Source organism: Phlebotomus papatasi, chromosome 4, assembly GCF_024763615.1.
Source record: "Phlebotomus papatasi isolate M1 chromosome 4, Ppap_2.1, whole genome shotgun sequence".
Classification (NCBI taxonomy): Eukaryota; Metazoa; Arthropoda; class Insecta; order Diptera; family Psychodidae; genus Phlebotomus; species Phlebotomus papatasi.
The window spans coordinates 2,180,954-2,199,175 of record NC_077225.1 but is presented as its reverse complement, the minus strand read 5'-3'; the positions used below and the strand labels follow the sequence as shown (position 1 = coordinate 2,199,175).

Below are 18,222 nucleotides of genomic sequence, written 5' to 3'. Positions count from 1 at the left end.
CTCCTTCAAGCTTGAGATGTGCAAAATTTCACTTGGAAATGAGGAAAATTGGAAGAGAAATGCATACAAATGTCAGAAAATAACTATGAGAGATAGGGACCTCAAACTTTACATCTGTTTAGAGCCTCCTTCAAGTTTGAGATGTGCAAAATTTCACTTGGAAATGAGGAAGATTGGGCGAGAAATGCATACAAGTGTCAGAAAATCTTTAAAGTCGATTATCTCGGAAACTATGAGAGATAGGGACCTTAAACTTTACATCTGTTTAGAGCCTCCTTCAAACTTGAGATGTGCGAAATTTCACTTGGAAATGAGGAAAATTGGAAGAGAAATGCATACAAGTGTCAGAAAATCTTTAGAGTCGATTATCTCGGAAACTATGAGAGATAGGGACCTCAAACTTTACATCTCTATAGAGCCTCCTTCAAGTTTGAGATGTGCAAAATTTCACTTGGAAATGAGGAAGATTGGGCGAGAAATGCATACAAGTGTCAGAAAATCTTTAAAGTCGATTATCTCGGAAACTATGAGAGATAGGGACCTTAAACTTTACATCTGTTTGGAGCCTCCTTCAAGCTTGAGATGTGCAAAATTTCACTTGGAAATGAGGAAAATTGGGCGAGAAATGCATACAAATGTCAGAAAATCTTTAAAGTCGATTATCTCGGAAACTATGAGAGATAGGGACCTCAAACTTTACATCTGTATAGAGCCTCCTTCAAGTTTGAGATGTGCAAAATTTCACTTGGAAATGAGGAAGATTGGGCGAGAAATGCATACAAGTGTCAGAAAATCTTTAAAGTCGATTATCTCGGAAACTATGAGAGATAGGGACCTTAAACTTTACATCTGTTTGGAGCCTCCTTCAAGCTTGAGATGTGCAAAATTTCACTTGGAAATGAGGAAAATTGGGCGAGAAATGCATACAAATGTCAGAAAATCTTTAAAGTCGATTATCTCGGAAACTATGAGAGATAGGGACCTCAAACTTTACATCTGTATAGAGCCTCCTTCAAGTTTGAGATGTGCAAAATTTCACTTGGAAATGAGGAAGATTGGGCGAGAAATGCATACAAGTGTCAGAAAATCTTTAAAGTCGATTATCTCGGAAACTATGAGAGATAGGGACCTTAAACTTTACATCTGTTTAGAGCCTCCTTCAAGCTTGAGATGTGCAAAATTTCACTTGGAAATGAGGAAAATTGGGCGAGAAATGCATACAAATGTCAGAAAATTTTTAAGTCGATTATCTCGGAAACTATGAGAGATAGGGACCTCAAACTTTACATCTGTTTAGAGCCTCCTTCAAGCTTGAGATGTGCAAAATTTCACTTGGAAATGAGGAAAATTGGGCGAGAAATGCATACAAATGTCAGAAAATCTTTAAAGTCGATTATCTCGGAAACTATGAGAGATAGGGACCTCAAACTTTACATCTGTATAGAGCCTCCTTCAAGTTTGAGATGTGCAAAATTTCACTTGGAAATGAGGAAGATTGGGCGAGAAATGCATACAAGTGTCAGAAAATCTTTAAAGTCGATTATCTCGGAAACTATGAGAGATAGGGACCTTAAACTTTACATCTGTTTGGAGCCTCCTTCAAGCTTGAGATGTGCAAAATTTCACTTGGAAATGAGGAAAATTGGGCGAGAAATGCATACAAATGTCAGAAAATCTTTAAAGTCGATTATCTCGGAAACTATGAGAGATAGGGACCTCAAACTTTACATCTGTATAGAGCCTCCTTCAAGTTTGAGATGTGCAAAATTTCACTTGGAAATGAGGAAGATTGGGCGAGAAATGCATACAAGTGTCAGAAAATCTTTAAAGTCGATTATCTCGGAAACTATGAGAGATAGGGACCTTAAACTTTACATCTGTTTAGAGCCTCCTTCAAGCTTGAGATGTGCAAAATTTCACTTGGAAATGAGGAAAATTGGGCGAGAAATGCATACAAATGTCAGAAAATTTTTAAGTCGATTATCTCGGAAACTATGAGAGATAGGGACCTCAAACTTTACATCTGTTTAGAGCCTCCTTCAAGCTTGAGATGTGCAAAATTTCACTTGGAAATGAGGAAAATTGGAAGAGAAATGCATACAAGTGTCAGAAAATCTTTAAAGTCGATTATCTCGGAAACTATGAGAGATAGGGACCTCAAACTTTACATCTGTTTAGAGCCTCCTTCAAGCTTGAGATGTGCAAAATTTCACTTGGAAATGAGGAAATTTGGAAGAGAAATGCATACAAGTGTCAGAAAATCTTTAAAGTCGATTATCTCGGAAACTATGAGAGATAGGGACTTTAAACTTTACATCTATTTAGAGCCTCCTTCAGGCTTGAGATGTGCAAAATTTCACTTGGAAATGAGGAAAATTGGAAGAGAAATGCATGCAAGTGTCTGGAAATCTTTAAAGTCGATTATCTCGGAAACTCATTCGCTCTCTGACCGTCATATGGTAAACATAAAGCTAATCAAAGCGATACCGAGGGTTTTCTTTGCTTATTTCATTGGCGATTCCATTTTTTCTTTATTATATTGTTGAATTACTCTTATTTTTTAATTTTTTTGATTTATTTAGGGTGGTGGTGGTTTTATTTTGGGTGTTTTTAGGGTAGTTTTAAGGAGCAGTTTTGGTGTTGCCTCTCTGAGGTGCACTCTGAGACTGGTGGAGGTGTGTATGTGGTAGTAGATAGAGATAAGAACTAGTTTGATAAGAGAGTTTGGTGGGAGAGGTCAAAGCCGTGTGAGATACACACGCATTTAGTAGTATGGTCGATGGTGAACCTTCAAAGCCACCGGATCCCGGTGGTATGGGTGAGGATGACGAGATGGACAGGGATTCTGCACAAGAAAGAAGAGATGCGACAGAGAGTATTTTAGGCAATGAACAAATCAAGCTGGCGAGAGTGAGACAATATGGTGAGAAAGCAAAAGGGCCATATGTCGTTTACCTACGAGCGAAAGAAAGGCACTCTCTGAATGTTCCGAAAGTCGCTGCAGATCTTTTCAAAAGCTATAAAACTATTGAGATCGTTGATCCGGTCAACCGCGATAAACTGAAGATTCTTTTTAAGAGTAAGAGGGAAGCAAATCTCTTAGCTTTAAATAAGGATTTTTGCGACCAATTCTTCGTGTATATCCCTGCAAAGGAGGCAGAAGTAAGTGGCAAGATCCTTATGAATGATTGCGCCGAGGTTTATCAAATCATGAAAAACGGATATGGGATTCTAGACGGGATTTCTGAGAAGATAAAAATCATTGAGGTGTCACGGCTGGTGAAAAAGATCGAAGTCAATGGTACAGCCAGAAATGAACGCACACCTTTTGTGAGGGTTATTTTTGAAGGGACAGTGCTCCCGGACTATGTTATCTTGAACAAACTTCGAATCCCAGTCAACCCTTACGCTCCAAGGGTTATGCAATGCAAAATTTGTTTTAGACTTGGACACTCTGAATCACACTGTGGAAACCGGAAGAGATGTGAGCAATGCGGACTTATACATCAAGATGGAAAGCCTGGTCTTAAATGTGTACAGGGAGCATATAATTGTCCCAACTGTAGACTGATGTACAGAGAAAAAACCCACATATGTCCCAGGGTCGACGAGATCAAAGACCGTGCAGTTACAAAAGCTTTGGCTAAAAGAGAAGAAGCTAGGATGCCAGGTCTAAACCATGTCAAAGCTCCGCAATCGAAGAAAAGTCGAGGTATGAAGGGAAATGAAAACACAAAAGTTGCATTCGACCAAAATTTCCCTCCTTTAAAGACCCGTAATCGCTATAATATGTTAAACGTTGAAGAAGAAGAGATATTGAGCGTATCGTCTTTACAAGATAGTGATCCGATGGAAGGTAATTCCCGCAGAAGGATTCTGAAAAGAAAGAACAGTGGAAACTTGCTCCCAGACGATGATAACGCTTGGTTTACGTGGGCATCAGAACACGACAAAACTCACGGAAGGAAAAATGCCAGAGTTGACAGTCCTACTGAGACCCCGAGGATTAAGCAAAATGTTTTCGCATGCCAAGGAAATGCCCAAGAAAACAACAGCTTACCGATTGGGTACGACTTGAAGAAAGTAGCGTTTTGGATATTAAAGAAAGTAGGTCTTAGCGATGAGATTTTGCGCATAGTGGAGGACGTAGTTTTTCCCTTGATTGAGAATATTTGGCCTAAGTTAGTTAATTCCTTATTTAGTAATCATGGATCATGAAGAAAATATGTCTCTTAGGATTTTGCATTGGAATGTGAATGGAGTTCGGTCGAAACTTCAGGATCTCATCGTGTTATGTGTCCGTGAAAAAATTGATATATTAATTTTACAAGAAACAAAAATTACTCCTAGATGTCATCTCAGAATCCCCGGCTACAGTATTTTTAGGAATGATAGAACGAATAGAGGAGGTGGTGTCTTGGTGGGAGTTAGAAGCAGTGTACCCGCGACCCGCTTAAATATAATTGACACAGAAAATATGGAAAGTGAAATAGTGGGCGCAAAGGTATGCTGGCGTAGAAAAACTTTCGATGTTTTATCTGTCTACATTCCAAACACTTCACAAATACGAGCTGATGATTTGGACCGTATGTTCTGTGGAGAGGTTGAAAATGCTATTGTAGGTGGTGATTTCAATGCACATTCTGACCTTTGGGGATCTAATTTCACCAACACAAGAGGCAACTCCCTTCAAAATTGGATCGAGATAAAAAATTTAGTTGTTCTTAACGATGGAAGGCCTACTCGATTAGCCTGCCCTCTTAATTCAAGTAGTGCGATAGATGTAACTCTGGTGTCGCCTAGCATGGCCCTGTCGTGGAATTGGACTCTTCTAGATGATTCTCTCGGAAGTGATCACATTCCGATTCTCTCCACATTTGTTGATATCGACCACAGAGTTGAAAATGAAGAGCTTCTGACTCCAGACCTACTCATTAGGGATGCACGCACTGATTGGGAAAAGTTTCGGCACTTGGTTAAGGAAGTTGTGAGAAATGTCGCCAGGAATAATGCTTCTGGAACTCAAAAACTCGACAGACTGTTGCAGGGCCTATTTGATGCTGCAGTAGCTTCACAAAGATCTAGTTCTGGGAGCAGGAACGCAAATGCAAGAGGTCGTCCGTCTGTTCAAAGAGACAAGGTGTGGTTTGACGCGGAATGCGTATCTATATGGGAGGAAAGGAAGGTCAAATTCAGACTATTCAGAAACTCAGGCACTAGGGAATCTTTTCTGGCATATAAAAGAATAGATGCCAAAGCGAAAAAATTATTCCGTCAGAAACGCATTGATTGTTGGAGAGGAAGATGTGAAAGATTTTCCAGTTCAACTTCACTAACAGAACTTTGGAACATGGCTAAATCCTTTCGTGGAGAAGGAAGGAAGAAATCTCCAATTATGGAAAACAAACTGCTGGAAGAATTCGCGGACAAACTGGCTCCTACATACGTTAATAAAGCATACCATGATTATGATGATGAGAGTGGTAGTGATCTTAATTCTGAGTGGCCTGAGTTTTCAAATCAGGAATTCAGAAATGCATTACAAGAAGTTAAAAATAAAGCGGCAGGGGAGGATAAAATAAGGGCTAGTCTTCTTAAAAATATGCCGTCTGAAGCGAAGGTATTGCTGCTAGACATATTTAATAACTTTCTGCAAACAGCTACGGTGCCTGATTCATGGCTTGTTACGAAAGTAATAGCAATAAAAAAATCTAATAAGGATGGCTCGCAATGTGATCACTATAGACCTATATGTCTCCTGTCGATTGTACGCAAACTTTTTGAAAAATTACTTCTTGGTAGGATTGACCACTGGGCTAAAGAGCTGGATCTGATTCCAAAATCTCAAATGGGTTTTCGAAGTGGGGTAGGGACACAGAACTGTCTAGTTAAATTACATACTCTAATTCAGTGTGCTTGGAGAAAGAAAAGAATGCTTGGCTGTGTGTTCCTAGATGTGAAGTCGGCATACGATAATGTTCTAGTTGATGTTTTGTGTAGTGATCTTGTTTCTCATAGCCTCCCTGTGAGAGTCGGCCTTCTGATCAGCCGTTTGCTTACGGAGAGAAAACTGCACTTTTATAACAATAACAGACTGTCAATTGTTCGAACTGGATTTAGAGGCTTGCCTCAAGGGTCAGTGTTGTCTCCTCTATGTTACAATCTTTATGTTCGAGAATTAGAGTCCGTCATACCTGATAGCTGTTTTATTTTGCAATATGCAGATGACATAGCTATAGGTATTTCCCATTCATATCCCAATGTGATAGAAAACTCCTTATCCAGCGCTTGCTCGGCCGTGAACAGCTTTTTGGAAACAAAAGGCTTAGCTCTGTCTGTTCAGAAATCAGCTTTTATGCTCTTCTCTCGAAAACATAATCCTCCAGATATCAAAGTGCAATGGAGTGGTTTAATTCTGCAAAGTGTCACATCATTCAGATACCTTGGAGTGGTATTCGATTGTAAATGTTTGTGGGCAGCTCAGATCAGAAATATAGTTGCATCATGTAGTAAAAGAATCAACTTTATGAGAGCAGTATGTGGGCAAAGGTGGGGAGCTCACCCAGTGGTCTTGAGAACAATCTATGTGACTACTATTAGATCTGTGCTTGAATATGGATGCTTAGTTTTTAGAACAGCGGCTAAGGGACACATACTAAAACTGTACCGCATCCAATGGCGATGTTTACGAATCTGCCTAGGACTAATGAGATCAACACACACCATGACTGTAGAGGTTTTGGCAGGTATCTGTCCCTTAGAGTTACGTTTTAACTATCTTGGAGAGAGGTTTTTGATAAAGGCCGCTTTGAGGCAGCCAGATTTGTGGGATGATCTTAGAGAATTGCAAAATTTAGGGCCGCGTTATGCACTTTCCCAAATTGTACAGATGTTGGATGAGATTGGATGGAGCCCCATGGTAGTTGCGCAAAGCATACAGAGAGTTGGCCCTGACAAAATTGATTGTGAGGTGTCTCTCACTGTATGGGAGCAATTAAGAGGTTTCCCAAAAGATGTATGGAGCTTAGTGGCCAATCAATTTGTTAATGAAATGTTACATAATGAACAACGTTTGACAACCCCTATTATCTATACTGATGGCTCTAAAACAGATCAGGGGGTAGGGGCAGGTTTCTGGGATGTTACAACAAGGTCGCAAGATTGCATGGCTCTCAATCCTAACTCATCTAACTTTACTGCAGAACTCACTGCAATCAAAATGGCTCTCCAATTGGCTGCTGAGAACCCAACAGAACATGATCGGATATGTATTCTCTCAGATTCGTTGTCCTCCATTATGTCGATCAAGAACTACAATAAGGGTAATGGCTGCTTTCCACTGCATCATGAAATCGCTGTATTAGTTGACGGTCTTGGACATATGGAAAAATCCGTGAGCATTTGCTGGGTTCCGTCGCACGTGGGAGTGACCGGGAATGATATGGCGGACGCAGCAGCGAGACGGGGAGTGTGTGCACCGGTGGTCCAAGAGGAAATGTCGAGAACGGAGGATTGGTTCGCAACTGCTAGATGGGAGTGCATAGCTCAGTGGAGGATGGCATGGCATTCGGGCGAACTGGGTAGATACTGCCATTCAATTTTGCCAAATTGTAGTATACAAACTTGGTTTAAGGGAATGGGAAATCTGAACAGGGAAACCATTGTAATTATAAGCAGAATAATTTCGAACCACAACGGTCTGAGAGCACACCTGAATAGGATATCTATAACCGAGGACCCATTATGCGCCGTATGTATCGAATACGAGGACATTGATCATGTCCTTTTCAAGTGCTCTCGTTTCGAGGTTGGTAGAGACGAGCTTGTTGACTCGTGCAGCGCTATATCCCCTAACCTCTATGTTAGAGATATATTAGCGCTGTGTCTAGAGAACAAGCTAGCTGGACCTTTAAAATTAATTGCAAAATTTGTAAAGAGAAATAGGATAAATTTATAAAATTCATGGTAGTCTTGCTATTTACACTCATAGTGGTGTATTTTAAGTGTGTTGTAGTCCGTTTCTGTTATTTATTGATTATTTATTTATTTTTTTTTAAGTTATTGACAGTTTCATCCTTTTTAGGTTTTTTATTGGACAGGATTTCGGTCAAAATAGGCCTATGGCCTAAGACCTGAGCAAAGGGATTTAAGGGGGGGAGCAAAAAAAAAAAATCTCGGAAACTATGAAAGATAACGACCTCAAACTTTACATCTATTTAGAGCCTCCTTCAAGCTTGAGATGTGCAAAATTTCACTTGGAAATGAGGAAAATTGGAAGAGAAATGCATACAAGCGTCTGGAAATCTTTAAAGTCGATTATCCCTGAAACTATGAGAGATAGGGACCTCAAACTTTACATCTATTTAGAGCCTCCTTCAAGCTTGAGATGTGCAAAATTTCACTTGGAAATGAGGAAAATTGGGCGAGAAATGCATACAAGTGTCAGAAAATCTTTCAAGTCGATTATCTCGGAAACTATGAGAGATAAGGACCTCAAACTTTACATCTATTTAGAGCCTCCTTCAAGCTTGAGATGTGCAAAATTTCACTTGGAAATGAGGAAAATTGGAAGAGAAATGCATACAAATGTCAGAAAATCTTTCAAGTCGATTATCTCGGAAACTATGAGAGATAAGGACCTCAAACTTTACATTTATTTAGAGCCTCCTTCAAGCTTGAGATGTGCAAAATTTCACTTGGAAATGAGGAAAATTGGAAGAGAAATGCATAAAATAAATGCATCTGGGAAAGAAGATCTGGGATTTCCTGGAGGAAGCTCCAGGAATCCTCTGACCACAGAAGGTATCTGAAGAGTCTTGGGCATAATATGCAAGAAAATCCCAAAAGATCTGGGATTTCTTGGAGGAAGCTCCAGGAATTCTCTGACCACGGAAGGTATCTGAAGAGTCTTGGGCATAATATGCAAGAAAATCCCAAAAGATCTGGGATTTCCTGGAGGAAGCTCCAGGAATCCTCTGACCACGGAAGGTATCTGAAGAGTCTTGGGCATAATATGCAAGAAAATCCCAAAAGATCTGGGATTTCCTTGAGAAAGCTCCAGGAATCCTCTGACCACAGAAGGTATCTGAAGAGTCTTGGGCATAATATGCAAGAAAATCCCAAAAGATCTGGGATTTCTTGGAGGAAGCTCCAGAAATCCTCTGACCACGGAAGGTATCTGAAGAGTCTTGGGCATAATATGCAAGAAAATCCCAAAAGATCCGGGATTTCCTGGAGAAACCTCCAGGAATCCTCTGACCACAGAAGGTATCTGAAAAGTCTTGGGCATAATATGCAAGAAAATCCCAAAAGATCTGGGATTTCTTGGAGGAAGCTCCAGGAATCCTCTGACCACATAAGGTATCTGAAGAGTCTTGGGCATAATATGCAAGAAAATCCCAAAAGATCTAGGATTTCCTGGAGAAAGCTCCAGGAATCCTCTGACCACAGAAGGTATCTGAAGAGTCTTGGGCATAATATGCAAGAAAATCCCAAAAGATCTGGGATTTCTTGGAGGAAGCTCCAGAAATCCTCTGACCACGGAAGGTATCTGAAGAGTCTTGGGCATAATATGCAAGAAAATCCCAAAAGATCTGGGATTTCCTGGAGGAAGCTCCAGGAATCCTCTGACCACAGAAGGTATCTGAAGAGTCTTGGGCATAATATGCAAGAAAATCCCAAAAGATCTGGGATTTCTTGGAGGAAGCTCCAGAAATCCTCTGACCACGGAAGGTATCTGAAGAGTCTTGGGCATAATATGCAAGAAAATCCCAAAAGATCTGGGATTTCTTGGAGGAAGCTCCAGAAATCCTCTGACCACGCAAGGTATCTGAAGAGTCTTGGGCATAATATGCAAGAAAATCCCAAAAGATCTGGGATTTCTTGGAGGAAGCTCCAGAAATCCTCTGACCACAGAAGGTATCTGAAGAGTCTTGGGCATAATATGCAAGAAAATCCCAAAAGATCTGGGATTTCCTTGAGAAAGCTCCAGGAATCCTCTGACCACAGAAGGTATCTGAAGAGTCTTGGGCATAATATGCAAGAAAATCCCAAAAGATCTGGGATTTCCTGGAGAAAGCTCCAGGAATCCTCTGACCACGGAAGGTATCTGAAGAGTCTTGGGCATAATATGCAAGAAAATCCCAAAAGATCTGGGATTTCCTTGAGAAAGCTCCAGGAATCCTCTGACCACAGAAGGTATCTGAAGAGTCTTGGGCATAATATGCAAGAAAATCCCAAAAGATCTGGGATTTCCTGGAGAAAGCTCCAGGAATCCTCTGACCACAGAAGGTATCTGAAGAGTCTTGGGCATAATATGCAAGAAAATCCCAAAAGATCTGGGATTTCTTGGAGGAAGCTCCAGAAATCCTCTGACCACGGAAGGTATCTGAAGAGTCTTGGGCATAATATGCAAGAAAATCCCAAAAGATCTGGGATTTCTTGGAGGAAGCTCCAGAAATCCTCTGACCACGGAAGGTATCTGAAGAGTCTTGGGCATAATATGCAAGAAAATCCCAAAAGATCTGGGATTTCCTGGAGAAAGCTCCAGGAATCCTCTGACCACAGAAGGTATCTGAAGAGTCTTGGGCATAATATGCAAGAAAATCCCAAAAGATCTGGGATTTCTTGGAAGAAGCTCCAGGAATCCTCTGACCGCAGAAGGTATCTGAAGAGTCTTGGGCATAATATGCAAGAAAATCCCAAAAGATCTGGGATTTCCTGGAGAAAGCTCCAGGAATCCTCTGACCACAGAAGGTATCTGAAGAGTCTTGGGCATAATATGCAAGAAAATCCCAAAAGATCTGGGATTTCCTTGAGAAAGCTCCAGGAATCCTCTGACCACAGAAGGTATCTGAAGAGTCTTGGGCATAATATGCAAGAAAATCCCAAAAGATCTGGGATTTCCTTGAGAAAGCTCTAGGAATCCTCTGACCACAGAAGGTATCTGAAGAGTCTTGGGCATAATATGCAAGAAAATCCCAAAAGATCTGGGATTTCCTGGAGAAAGCTCCAGGAATCCTCTGACCACGGAAGGTATCTGAAGAGTCTTGGGCATAATATGCAAGAAAATCCCACAAGATCCGGGATTTCCTGGAGGAAGCTCCAGGAATCCTCTGACCACGGAAGGTATCTGAAGAGTCTTGGGCATAATATGCAAGAAAATCCCAAAAGATCTGGGATTTCTTGGAGGAAGCTCCAGAAATCCTCTGACCACGGAAGGTATCTGAAGAGTCTTGGGCATAATATGCAATAAAATCCCAAAAGAACTGGGATTTCTTGGAGGAAGCTCCAGAAATCCTCTGACCACGGAAGGTATCTGAAAAGTCTTGGGCATAGTATGCAAGAAAATCCCAAAAGATCTGGGATTTCTTGGAGGAAGCTCCAGAAATCCTCTGACCACGGAAGGTATCTGAAGAGTCTTGGGCATAATATGCAAGAAAATCCCAAAAGATCTGGGATTTCCTGGAGGAAGATCCAGGAATCCTCTGACCACGGAAGGTATCTGAAGAGTCTTGGGCATAATATGCAAGAAAATCCCAAAAGATCTGGGATTTCTTGGAGGAAGCTCCAGAAATCCTCTGACCACGGAAGGTATCTGAAGAGTCTTGGGCATAATATGCAATAAAATCCCAAAAGAACTGGGATTTCTTGGAGGAAGCTCCAGAAATCCTCTGACCACGGAAGGTATCTGAAAAGTCTTGGGCATAGTATGCAAGAAAATCCCAAAAGATCTGGGATTTCTTGGAGGAAGCTCCAGAAATCCCCTGACCACGGAAGGTATCTGAAGAGTCTTGGGCATAATATGCAATAAAATCCCAAAAGATCTGGGATTTCTTGGAGGAAGCTCCAGAAATCCTCTGACCACAGAAGGTATCTGAAGAGTCTTGGGCATAATATGCAAGAAAATCCCAAAAGATCTGGGATTTCTTGGAGGAAGCTCCAGAAATCCTCTGACCACGGAAGGTATCTGAAGAGTCTTGGGCATAATATGCAATAAAATCCCAAAAGATCTGGGATTTCTTGGAGGAAGCTCCAGAAATCCTCTGACCACGGAAGGTATCTGAAAAGTCTTGGGCATAGTATGCAAGAAAATCCCAAAAGATCTGGGATTTCTTGGAGGAAGCTCCAGAAATCCTCTGACCACGGAAGGTATCTGAAGAGTCTTGGGCATAATATGCAAGAAAATCCCAAAAGATCTGGGATTTCTTGGAGGAAGCTCCAGAAATCCTCTGACCACGGAAGCTATCTGAAGAGTCTTGGGCATAATATGCAAGAAAATCCCAAAAGATCTGGGATTTCTTGGAGGAAGCTCCAGAAATCCTCTGACCACGGAAGGTATCTGAAGAGTCTTGGGCATAATATGCAAGAAAATCCCAAAAGATCTGGGATTTCTTGGAGGAAGCTCCAGAAATCCTCTGACCACGGAAGGTATCTGAAGAGTCTTGGGCATAATATGCAAGAAAATCCCAAAAGATCTGGGATTTCTTGGAGGAAGCTCCAGAAATCCTCTGACCACGGAAGGTATCTGAAGAGTCTTGGGCATAATATGCAATAAAATCCCAAAAGATCTGGGATTTCTTGGAGGAAGCTCCAGAAATCCTCTGACCACGGAAGGTATCTGAAGAGTCTTGGGCATAATATGCAATAAAATCCCAAAAGATCTGGGATTTCTTGGAGGAAGCTCCAGAAATCCTCTGACCACGGAAGGTATCTGAAGAGTCTTGGGCATAATATGCAAGAAAATCCCAAAAGATCTGGGATTTCTTGGAGGAAGCTCCAGAAATCCTCTGACCACGGAAGGTATCTGAAGAGTCTTGGGCATAATATGCAAGAAAATCCCCAAAGATCTGGGATTTCTTGGAGGAAGCTCCAGAAATCCTCTGACCACGGAAGGTATCTGAAGAGTCTTGGGCATAATATGCAAGAAAATCCCAAAAGATCTGGGATTTCTTGGAGGAAGCTCCAGAAATCCTCTGACCACGGAAGGTATCTGAAGAGTCTTGGGCATAATATGCAAGAAAATCCCAAAAGATCTGGGATTTCTTGGAGGAAGCTCCAGAAATCCTCTGACCACGGAAGGTATCTGAAGAGTCTTGGGCATAATATGCAAGAAAATCCCAAAAGATCTGGGATTTCTTGGAGGAAGCTCCAGAAATCCTCTGACCACGGAAGGTATCTGAAGAGTCTTGGGCATAATATGCAAGAAAATCCCAAAAGATCTGGGATTTCTTGGAGGAAGCTCCAGAAATCCTCTGACCACGGAAGGTATCTGAAGAGTCTTGGGCATAATATGCAAGAAAATCCCAAAAGATCTGGGATTTCTTGGAGGAAGCTCCAGAAATCCTCTGACCACGGAAGGTATCTGAAGAGTCTTGGGCATAATATGCAAGAAAATCCCAAAAGATCTGGGATTTCTTGGAGGAAGCTCCAGAAATCCTCTGACCACGGAAGGTATCTGAAGAGTCTTGGGCATAATATGCAAGAAAATCCCAGATGATCTGAGATTTCCTAGAGTGGAGATAGGGAATCCACTGACATGATATTTTGAAAGTTGTATTCCAACTTCTACGATGTAATACAATTTCTACGTTGTATTCCAAGTTCAAAATTGTAATACAATTTCTATGTTGTATTCCAACATCAAAATTGTAATACAATTTCTACGTTGTATTCCAACTTCCCCGCCACCCCAATAGTGATAAGCGGTAGGAAACGATGATGATGATTAATGATGATGATGATATTCCAACTTCAAAGATGTAATACAATTTCTTGGTTGTATTCCAAGTTCAAAATTGTAATACAATTTCTACGTTGTATTCCAACTTCAAAATTGTAATACAATTTCTACGTTGTATTCCAACTTCCCCGCCACCCCAATAGTGATAAGCGGTTGAAATGATGATGATGATTGATGATGATGATGATATTCCAACTTCAAAGATGTAATACAATTTGTACGATGTATTCCAACTTCTACGATGTAATACAATTTCTACGTTGTATTCCAAGTTCAAAATTGTATTACATAGCTATAAATGGGTACTTAGGGTCACCTGTGGTGCCAATTGTATCATCCGCGAATTGTGGGGTAATGTCGGAGCTTAGGAAGAAGCGTGTCCTATTGAAAACTGCTCGCATTCTTGTGTATGATGTCCACAATAAGCCCCATGTGTGTAGAGCTGTCATCGATGAAGGTGCGCAAGGAGATTTCATCTCGGAAAGAATGTGTGGAATTTTGGGTCTGAAAAGGCATCCAATCGATGAAGTTGTAAGCGGTTTGGAGTATCAACAGTCCAGTCCACGCTTCGCAGTCGAGGCAACCATTGCGTCACGATATACGATGAAGCCATATTCTCTGTGGTGTAGAGTAGTTGATAGGGTGTCAGTAGAATTGCCAAACTGGCCTGTTCAAGAGAAAGAGATTGCAATTCCTCCAGAGTACGAACTTGCAGATCCATTATGGTCCAAGACTGAGAGGATAGATATTCTCATTGGCGGTTATATTCTCAATGACGTTCTACATGATAAATCTCACCAACTGGGTCAGGGACTACCAAGTCTGAAGAAGAGCGAATTTGGATGGATGTTATTTGGATGTTGGGATCAAGATCCTAAAAATACATCAACACCACCACTGTCTAGCCACAACATTGCTTGTAATCTTTCCACCCTTGCCAGTATTGACAGAGTCATGAAAAGGTTTTGGGAATTGGAAGAAATTTCTGCTGAAAGTGTGAAGTCAGAAGAGCATGTGATGGTGGAAAATCTTTATCTCACTACAACAAAAAGAACTGCAGAGGGTAGATATGAGGTTCAATTGCCTTTGAAGGAAAACCACCAGGAGTTGGGAAATAGTCGAATCAAGGCTTTGCAATTGCTTAGAGCAGTGGAGAGAAAACTGTTAGCGCAACCCAAGTTGTATGAGGAATATGGTCAGATTTTTCAAGAATATTTAAAATTGGGGTTTATTGAAGAAGTTCCCTCTGAAGAAATAGACCGGCCAGCATACTATGCTCCCCACCATTGTGTTGTTCGAATGCAGGCAACCTCAACTAAGGTACGCATAGTCTTCAACTTTAGCTCAAAAACAACCTCGGGTTTAAGTTTAAATGATGTTTTGCTTGTTGGACCCGTGGTGCAGCCAGACCTTGTGACCATTCTCTGGAGGTTCCGACGTTATGCAATTGCTTTGTCATGCGACATTGTAAAAATGTATTTGCAAACCCAAATTGAGCCCTCGCAGCGTGACTTACAGAGATTTTTATGGAATGAAGGACCAGATAAGTCGGTGAAAGACTACAGATTCCGCTCTGTTTGTTTTGGAAATGGAGCCTCACCGTACTTGGCTACCCGCTCCTTGAACCAATTGGCACAGGATGAAGGTGAGCACTTTCCTGTGGCCGCAAAAGCAGTGCTCAATCACTTTTACATCGACGATTGTCTGATGTCGGCAGCTTCTACTCAGGAAATTGTTGAGACCCAGCGGCTGCTTGTTACTATGTTCCAGAAAGCAAAGCTTGAGCTCTCAAAATGGAAATCAAACTCCGCAGAGGTTCTAAGAGAACTGAATTCCGAGTTAGATAGTTGTGAAAATATTCATTTGTCGGGAGAAGAAGTAAAAACCTTGGGACTATCCTGGAATCCCTCGTCCGATTCTTTTTGCTTTCATGTATCACCAGATATCTCTAAGCAAGTTGTGACTAAGCGTACAATAATGTCAGTTTTAGCCAGAATTTTTGATCCTCTAGGCCTAATAGGGCCAGTAGTAGTGCATGCTAAAATTATGCTTCAGAGAGTATGGAGGAGCAAGGTGGACTGGGATGTGGAAATTGAAGGATCGATGTTGAGTGATTGGAAAAAATTTGTTAATGATCTTCCAAAGGTTCAACAGATCCAGATTCCCAGATGGGCTGCAACAATTCAGTTTGGCCCCAAGGAAGAACTTCACGCGTTCTGTGACGCAAGCAAAATGGCATATGGAGCAGCCATTTACCTGATAGTCGAAGATGAGGATGGAAAACGATCTTCCCATCTCCTGACAGCAAAAAGTAAAGTGGCACCCATTGACGAGATTACCATTCCCAAGTTGGAGCTGTGTGCTGCAACACTCGTAGCCATTTTGATGACTCGCGTGCGAACTGCGTTTGGCATTCAGCCCGAGCAATGTTTCTATTGGAGTGATGCCATGGCTGTGTTGGGACAAATTCACTCCAAGAGCACTCGACAGGAAGTATTTGTGCGTCACCGAGTTAAGACAATCAAGGACAATACAATTGTGTCGCAATGGAGATATATGCCAACTCACGTAAACCCAGCAGATATCTTGTCAAGAGGAACAACTCCGTTGAAGCTTGCAGAATCTGATGTCTGGTGGAGTGGCCCCAGCTGGTTGATTGAGGATGAGTCTTCATGGCCTGAGCCTTATCTCTATCCCGGTCAGACCGAAGAAGTTATTGCTATGACTGTAGCTGCGGACCCTCCTCAACCAAAGAACGTGGAAGGCGAACACAAATTGTTTGAAAAGATTTTAGCGTCCGCTTCAGACTGGAATCATGCCAAAAAACTGACTGCATGTGCAATTCGTGAGAGCTGGCAAGAGTCGGTTGACGAGACGCAAAAGGATTTTCCGGAGTTTTCTCCCACTGAGCTGAGAGAAGCGGAAAATTGGCTAATCAGGGGAGATCAGCAAATGCATTTGGGCGAGGCACTGAAGGCTCTAAAAGCGTCAAGGTTGCATATAAAGAGGGGCTTTCAATTTCTGCAGAGGTTGAAACCTTTCATCGACGCCACTGGTGTTATGAGAGTAGGAGGTCGACTTCAGGAATCGGAAGAGGACTTGGAATCAATCCATCCGCGAATTATACCCAAAGGTCGATTAGCTGAACTCATTGCAAGACATGAGCATGTGGCACAATTGCACGCTGGCCCACAATTGCTTCTCTCGTCCCTTCGTCGTAGGTTATGGCCACTCGGAGGAAGATATTTGGCAAGAAAAGTAGTACATTATTGCGATGTATGCTATCGTATGAAGCCTAAACTGGAAAATCAAGTTATGGGGAATCTGCCAAAACCACGAGTTACGCTCATCCGAGCATTCAGATCGGTCGGAATGGACTTTTCAGGCCCATTTGCAATTAGAGTGGACCTAGCCAGCAGAACGAAGACTCAGAAGGCCTATGTGTGCGTTTTTGTATGCATGGCAATTAAAGCTGTCCATCTTGAGGTAGTCAGTTCCCTATCAACGTAGGCATTTATTGCCTGCTTTCGCAGATTTGTTAGTCGTCGCAATCTTCCTGCAGAAATATATTCTGATAATGGACGCAATTTTGTTGGAGCAGACAGGGAACTGCGTAGACTCTTTGAACAAGAGGAAAATCAAAGGAAATTGATTGCTGCTACAAGTGATCTCAACATTCAGTGGAGATTTCAATCACCATCAGCACCTCATCATGGAGGCTTGTACGAAGCAGCAGTCAAATCGACAAAATATCATCTGAAGAGAGTTGCAGGAGATGCTGTTTTCAATTTTGAGGAATTCAATACACTCCTGTCACAAGTGGAAGCCACGCTTAACAGTCGCCCTCTCACGCAGTTGTCAGATAATCCCACGGATCCGCAACCCCTGACACCGGGACATTTCTTAACCATGGCACCACTCAATCAGCTTCCCGATCCTGATGTCACTCATCTGAAGATCAGTACTCTAAATAGATGGCAACTCTGCCAAAAGGTCTATCAGGATTTTGTTAAGAGATGGAAGAGAGATTACTTACATACTCTCCAGCAGCGATTGAAGTGGACAGAGACCAAGAAAAACTTAAAGGAAGGAGACATTGTGCTGCTGTCCGAAGAAAGTTTGGGTGATCCAAAGTGGACAATGGGACGAGTTGTCGATGTGTATAGAGGAAATGATGGATGTGTGCGAACGGTGAAGGTGTTGACAATTCGAGGAGAATTTTTGCGATCTATCACTAAGCTGGCGAAGTATCCTACAGAGGAAATTTGGGGATCATCGACCCCAATCTTTGCTGGGGAGTGTTAACGCTCTTAGCGTTTGAAATTAAAAACATAGAAATCGCTGGCACTGGATATCGAACAATATATCGCTATATCGATTTTCTGCATTTCCCCTGTCAGCTGATCACAGGATCTCCCTCTCTCACTCTTTTTACTGGTTTTTTTTCTCTCGAGTAAAAAAGAAGGTGTGAAGAAGCAAGT

The 18,222-nt window shown here is 41.7% G+C and overlaps 1 protein-coding gene across 1 annotated transcript; it reads left to right on the top strand.

The window, feature by feature from the left end:
- The first annotated feature begins 2,772 nt into the window (after nucleotides 1–2,772).
- On the top strand, nucleotides 2,773–18,046 carry LOC129808498 (uncharacterized). The gene is made up of 4 exons (XM_055858276.1): nucleotides 2,773–2,923; nucleotides 7,203–7,580; nucleotides 14,052–17,184; nucleotides 17,275–18,046. Exons 1-4 carry the CDS (start codon nucleotides 2,773–2,775, stop codon nucleotides 18,044–18,046), a joined length of 4,434 nt encoding a protein of 1,477 aa, XP_055714251.1.
- Nucleotides 18,047–18,222: the final 176 nt, after the last annotated feature.

What these genes read in the sequence shown, in the direction of transcription:
- LOC129808498 (XM_055858276.1), top strand. Translation starts at nt 2,773, where the DNA reads ATGGTCGATGGTGAACCTTCAAAGCCACCGGATCCCGGTGGTATGGGT. An exon ending in ATGGCATTCGGGCGAACTGG is followed by an intron (nt 7,581 to 14,051) that starts GTAGATACTGCC and finishes ATGGGTACTTAG; the next exon opens with GGTCACCTGTGGTGCCAATT. An exon ending in AAGACTCAGAAGGCCTATGT is followed by an intron (nt 17,185 to 17,274) that starts GTGCGTTTTTGT and finishes CTGCTTTCGCAG; the next exon opens with ATTTGTTAGTCGTCGCAATC.